This window comes from Sycon ciliatum, chromosome 9 (genome assembly GCF_964019385.1).
Source record: "Sycon ciliatum chromosome 9, ocSycCili1.1, whole genome shotgun sequence".
NCBI classification, from domain to species: domain Eukaryota; kingdom Metazoa; phylum Porifera; class Calcarea; order Leucosolenida; family Sycettidae; genus Sycon; species Sycon ciliatum.
In genome coordinates, this window is record NC_088651.1 from 8,463,296 (window position 1) to 8,470,225 (window position 6,930).

Here is a 6,930-nt window from a genome sequence, read left to right on the forward strand (position 1 = left end):
GCCGCGCACACCATGCTATCGGCCCTGGGGCACACGTACTCAGCTTAGCCATCCGCCGTACTGTTGCCTCGCTTGCCTGCCTGTGCAAGCTGCACTGCTTGCCTGGTCCTCCGCAGCTGCTTTCTGTGTTGCCACCACGCCGTATCACCTCTGCCAACCTTAGAACCCGCAGCGAGCACGGTAGTGTCAGTGGCCATGACCACCAGCTCCAACACCAGCTGCCTGCATCTGCCCCGCTGGCGCTGAAGCGCTGTTCCCACACTGCAGCATCAGCGATTGGAACTCCCTCCCTGCCGCTCTCCTGTCCCAGCCTCCCCACAGCAAGAGAATGCAATCATTCAAAACAAACGTTTATCGCCATCTTCGCAGCACAAACTGGCTCTGGGCAGTTGATTCCCTATGAATAGTATGATAGTTTCTCCCCCACACTCGTTTGTGTTAAGCTTTGGGTTTCTTCGCCTCTTTCTGAACTGTACAGCTCTATCTTCTTTTTTTCTTTGTTTTGGTGCGTGTTTTTGGCCGTGATGCTGAGACCTCAGGTCGGCAGAGTCATCAATGCCCCACCATCACTGCTGCATCTCGGCACAGCGCCTGCTCATTACTTGTCAGTTTGTCCTAGTCTCCGTACCATTGTCTTTCCTTATTCTTTTCGAGCTGGTTTTGTGAACATACGTGTAGTAAAAAAAATGAAAAAATAAACACGCTGAACAAAACGCGCGTTCAAATTCAGGTCATGAAACTTCGTTTTCAAGCGATCCATGCCTCCAGATGGCAGGCGATGATGGCAAACTAGCATTTTTGAATTACACCATAACGCCCTTCCAGTGGAATAGGGTAAGCAGCTCCACAGCTTCTTTCTTTGACAAGTACTTCGCTGATTTTGTTGGTGTTTTCAGACCTGCTACCTTCGCAGCATCATGCGTCACACGTAAAGGGGTTTTTAAGGAACTTGAGAAAACTTTGTTCTTGCCATTGTCAACTTCAGCATTTCAAATTCAGGAGAGATATCAGGAGTCTTACACCTGAGCCTGTAGTCTTGACAAATGCCTGTGTGAACGATGTGGGTCGGCAAGAACTCCAGAAAAAGATGCGTGCTCTGGGGCGAAATAGCGTGGAGCGGGATGAGTTTGTTTGGTGCGGAAGAGAGAGCTCCGAGGCCACCATGGCTTCCGTAACAAGTAGATATTGCATAGGAAGGGTATTGCTAATGTTCGAACCCAGAAAACAACAGTTCCGACCAGGGAGTAGTAAAATACATATACTCCCTGGTTCCGACAGTCCAACTAAGACAAGCAAGTCACAAACATTGCAATGTGTGAAGCGACAATTGTAATGACGCGGAGGAAGTAGCTGTGAACTGACGTTCACAATAATTATATTGTTTTGTCTCACGGATCCAAAAATCAAAATGGTTAAAAAAATACTTGTATGAATGTCAAACAGTGTGTTGGCCACAAACAACACTCCGGGTGACCCTTGGAGTCCAAGTACGGGAAACAACGAAGACATTTCGAAGTAAACCTGGGTTATCTTTGTATTGATTATGGGTTGCCTGGCTTCAAATGCTTGTGATCCAGGAGTACTACTTGAAGTATTATCTAGACAATGTATCACACGCATGCAGTTTGGTCTTTCAGCACAGCTTTAGTCTACTTCAGTACACGTATCACTTCTATTCCAATTCCCTGCGATCCTTCACATGGCTGTTAGGTATGGTTGTTGCTGTGGTTGTGGTGGTGGTGGTGGTGGGGGGGGGGGGGGGTAGAGGTTGCCATCTCCCCCCTTTTGTCGTATTTTGGTTCATATTAAATTTGGCAGATCAACTATGTAGGTACAGAACTGCAGGCTTGATTGATCCACTCATGGATTAAGCAAACTCCACTGATGGTCACAAGTCATGGATGCATTACAAGTACATGCTGTTCGTGTAGCTCACATAGCTTTCTCTAACTTACTCTCTGTCTCTCTGTCTCTCTCTTTCTCTCTATATCTCTGTCTGTTTGCTGTCTGTCTGCCTGTGTGTTTGTGTGTGTGTGTGTCTGTGTGTGTGTTTTGTATTAGTTGGAGTAGGAAGCACTTTTTTGAGCTCTGCTGGTTCACAAGTTTGCTTAGCTATAATATCCCCAGGGGTGGCCTAGGGCCACCCCTGGCTAGGTTGTGAGTATGGTGCGTGGAGACCTGGGAAGCAATGACGGGGCAACGCCTGATGTTGCCACTTGCAACCCGCCACGTACCCACAACACCTGCGACGGTTTTGCAAACCTCCAGGTAGACCCCCTTGCACGAAGTAGGAGACGGAGAAACGAAGCGTTTGTGTTGAAGTTTTGTACCTGGAACGTCAACAGCTTAGTGGAGAATGATGGAAGCATCGAGACAGCTCGTCACGAAAGAAGCTTGCCCGTCGCGGAAGACAAAAAAATTCAAATTGTTCTTCACCAAATTCAAAATTTGAATTTCTCAGTCGCAGGTCTTCAGGAGACGAAATGGTTCGGCGATCACGAGTATTTGATCAGTGGAGCGTCTGTTCTAAATGCAGGATGCCCCGTCCCAACAGAGCGAGGAATGCCCGCATATCGCGGCGAGGGAGTTGCAATCGTTCTTTTAGGTTTGGCCCAACGAGCGTGGAAAAACGGTGGGTGTCAGTGGCGAGCTGTCAGCTCGCGAGTTGTTGTGGCGAAACTGTTGTTTGGCGATCAGTGGCTGCATGTCATTTCCTGCTACGCTCCAACGTTCGCGAGGCCTCGCCATGAAAAGGAGAAATTTTATGGCGAACTTCGTGATTGTCTGTTATCCATCCCGGAGCGTGATTTGTACGTCGTACTTGGTGACTTCAACGCCCGTGTTGGCAGCAGCCCAGGTCATGAAGAGGACGCATGGAGGCAAGTGCGTGGTCCTTATGGCGTTGGTACCATGAATGAAGCTGGTGAGGAACTGTTGAGCTTTCTATCCATGTTCAACTCTCGACTCTGTAATACGTACTTCAAGAAAAAGGACATTCATAAAGTTACCTGGCAGCATCCACGTTCACAGCACTGGCACTGTATTGATTATGTGATCACCTGGCAGCGGGATTTTCAGCGCTGTACAGATTGCCGTGTGTACCGGTCTGCTGAGTGTGGGACCGATCACAAACTTGTTGGGCTAACGTTGTCACTTGGTTGCCGCCGCCGTTTCTACCCGCCAAAGAGCAAGGCCCCTGATCGCCGTCGCTTTGATGTATCCCAGCTCGGACCTGCTGACCCAACTGCATCAGAGGATGATGATTTAGTAAGGCAAGCAACTGTGGCGGAGTGGTACCATACCTCATCCGACTGTCTGCAAGACGCTGCACCAGGGACCTCAGTTCAGGATCAATGGATTTCACTACGGGACGCCACAGTTAAAGCAGCTACCTCTGTCCTAGGCAAGAGTCGCCGTCGTCAGCCAGATTGGTTCTCAGCCAGTTCTGCCACTCTCGAGCCTCTCCTTGCACATCGTAACACTCTATTCCAGAAATCTTTAGCAGATCCATCACCTCTGGTCCGGCGAGAGTTTGTCCGCGCGCGCTCAGCTGCAAGGGATGCTGTACGCAGTGCTAAGGAGGACTGGTTCCGTAAGACTGCGTCTGATGCGAGTTTGTCCGCGCGCGCTCAGCTGCAAGGGATGCTGTACGCAGTGCTAAGGAGGACTGGTTCCGTAAGACTGCGTCTGATGCCGAATCTAGGAAGTTTGGGTGTAAGGCTGTGTGGAACAGCATCCGGGATCTACAGACTGCCCGGCGTGGATTGATTCCCACTAAGTCGTGCCTGATCAAACAGACTGATGGCTCACCATGCTCGTCCGTTGAGGCACAGCAGAACCGCTGGTCTGAACATTTCGAAAAGCTGCTGAACCTTCCAAGCGGCTTTGTCCGATCTGAAATTGACTTGGTCCAGCAGCGCAACATCATGGAACACCTCGCCACCTCACCCACTGCTGAAGAGGCCCAGCGCTGCCTTCGCTATCTTACGAACGGGAAAGCTGCTGGAAGCTCCGGCATTCTACCGGAAATGGTCAAATACAACTGCGACCTATTCTATGCCAATCTGTTTAAGCTCATTACCGCGGTTTGGGAGGAGGGCGTAGTACCGCAAGATTGGGTGAATGCTGAGATAATACCGATACCCAAGAAGGGTGACCTCACTAGCTGCGACAACTGGCGTGGCATCGCACTCCTCGACGTCATTGGCAAGCTGTTCGGACGCCTGCTGCAAAACCGATTGCAGAAAGTCGCCGAAAGTGTGCTGCCTGAATCACAGTGTGGTTTCCGGAAAGGTCGCTCCTGCACGGACATGACGTTTGTTGTTCGCCAGGTTGTAGAGAAGTGTCACGAGCACCAATCCAAGGGATTCCTGGTGTTTGTCGATTTGAGGAAGGCATACGATTCTGTTCCGCGTGCTGCACTGTGGATTGTCCTGCTGAAGCTGGGAGTCCCGGAGCAACTGGTCAGCCTTCTGAAGTCTTTTCACGACAACATGACAGCCACGATCATCGTTAATGGTTCCCCCACTGAAGGCTTCCCAGTGTGCAACGGATTGCGCCAAGGGTGTACAATGGCACCAGTCCTTTTCAACTTGTTTGCTGGTGCAGTGATGGAACGTTGGTGCGCACGCGTCCAAGAGCGTGGAGTGTCTGGTTTTCCACTCCGTACCTGTGCCGATGGTCAGCTTTTCAAGAGATCTAAGCGTGGTAATGATATGGTCATCACAGATGGTGAGTTTGCTGATGATGCAGCCTTGTTTGCACCCAGCCACTCGGATGCTCAGCGTATGCTTGAGATATTTGCGGAGGTCAGTGGAGCATTCGGGCTGTCTCTCAACATGGCAAAGACAGTGTTCATGGCTGTTGGGCATCAGATCAACGACAGTGACCGTACCCCGCTAAGCGTACAAGGCAACGCCATCCAGCATGTCAGCCAGTTTACATATCTCGGCTCAGTGGTAACACCAGACGGACGATGCCACACCGATGTGTCCAACCGCATTGCTGCTGCATCTAAGGCCTTTGGCAGCCTCTACTCGTCAGTTTTTCGGAACACTTCACTAACATCCTAGACAAAACAACACACGTACACATGCTGTGTGTTGTCGGTGCTGTTGTACGGGGCTGAGAACTGGACACTGTTGCGTGCCGACATACGTCGCCTTGAACAATTCCACAACCGCTGCGTTCGTGTCATTCTCGGCATCTCGCGTTCCAAACAGTGGGAGGACCACCTGTCATCTGCCTCGCTGCATAGAATGTGCGCTACAGAGCCAGTTGCTGACATGGTTGCCCGTCGATGGCTGCAGTGGCTTGGCCACATTGCCAGGATGGACGACCACCGGCTTCCAAAGGCAGTGTTGTTCTCGTGGCTCCATACTCCACGCCCTGCTCATGGCCCCAGGCGTCGATGGCGTGATGTGGTACGCGATGACCTCAAGGCGTTCGGTCTATACACCGGTTGGTACGACCTCGCAGCTGAACGTGGCGAGTGGATCCAGGCCATCTCGGATGCTATTGTTGCACGGCGTTTACGCCTTGAAACGACAGCCAAGTCAGTGTGTTGTGCGATCTGTGAGCGACTCTTCGCCAGTGAAAGCGGACTTCGGCGGCACAAATGCAGGGAAGAGCGACTGAAGCCGATCCATGAACAGGCCGGTGCTGTGTTGTGCGAAACGTGCCATCGTTGGTTTGCCAGCCGAGGTGGATTTGCTGTGCACAGCTGCTCTCCCAGTCTTGGTGACGCTCCAGTTCCAGAGATTGTTGCACCTCGCCCACCTGATTGCAGCCAATGTCATTATCACTGCCACACCTGTGACCGCTGTTTCCGGAGCAAAGCTGGGCACCACCGGCACAACTGCAACCGCAGAACATGCAGCTCTGGCTCCGAGCGCCGCACCATCCCATGCCCGACCTGCTCTCGGAAGTTCACACGTCTCCAGTACCTGGCTCAACACAAATGCAAGAAGTAACTCTGCCCTCCTTGCCTCTTTGAGGCACTGCATCACCTTTAGGTGGCAGTTTCAAGGTTTCAAGGTGTGTGTGTCTGTCTGTCTGTCTGTATGTGTGTCTGTCTATGTGTGTGTCTATCTGTATGTCTGTATGTCTGTATGTCTGTCTCTCTTCTTTCCTCTCTTTCGCTTTCCCTCTATATCTCGGTGGCTCTGTCTCACCTTCTCTTTCTGTTACTACATGGATCTAGAAAGGAAATGCACCTCGATGACGTCCAGAAACTATGGGGATTACAGAGGGTGTGGGAGTACTGTCACTGCTCACAACATTGACCCTGAACTCACCAGAAGCGGTGGAGGTAGTTCTTTCCGAATGGTTATGGCTTCCTGAGTTGCATTACACACACGCACGCACGCACGCACGCACGCACACACGCATGAACGCACACATGCATGCACACACACACACACACACACACACACACACACACACACACACACACACACACACACACACATACATACACATGAACACACACACATGTCGCAGCACACATATGCAGGTAGAGAATGCACCTGTTATTGAATCATCTTCTGAAATTTCACCATCTCCATTGTGGGAACATTTCATGCACCACCAGGTATCGCATTACAACATTTTCTAGGAAAGTCATGGGCTATAACAAAGTGTTGTGATAAGAATGGAAGAGAAAAGTAAAGTTTTCGCCGATCAATGGGGACAATGGAATAATAATTATAGGTGCGCTGTACGTACACCAGTCAAACTGACTTTGGCGAGTGTGGATACAATCACTCACTTACCTGGGTGAGCTCCAAGAAACGTTGTTTGGATAGTCTTCCGAGTAACTCAGTCCAAGCATCCATGTCTTCTTGACTAATGTGCACACCAACTAGGCAATCCATGATGCCGTCCTATGACAGAAAAAGGCCAAGAATTCCTCCTCCAGATACATACCTG

General features: G+C 50.6%; 1 protein-coding gene across 4 annotated transcripts in view; it reads right to left on the reverse strand.

Annotated features, from left to right (window-relative positions):
- Positions 1–6,930, reverse strand: part of LOC135824918 (uncharacterized) — a 44,790-nt gene that overhangs the window by 15,612 nt on the left and 22,248 nt on the right. For all 4 annotated transcript variants that reach the window (XM_065337661.1, XM_065337660.1, XM_065337662.1 and 1 more), the window contains 2 exons: positions 6,774–6,884; positions 6,297–6,338 (listed from right to left, as the gene is read on the reverse strand). In XM_065337661.1, coding sequence (XP_065193733.1) covers positions 6,297–6,338; positions 6,774–6,884 — 153 coding nt within the window. The remainder of the gene's footprint in view (positions 1–6,296; positions 6,339–6,773; positions 6,885–6,930) is intronic.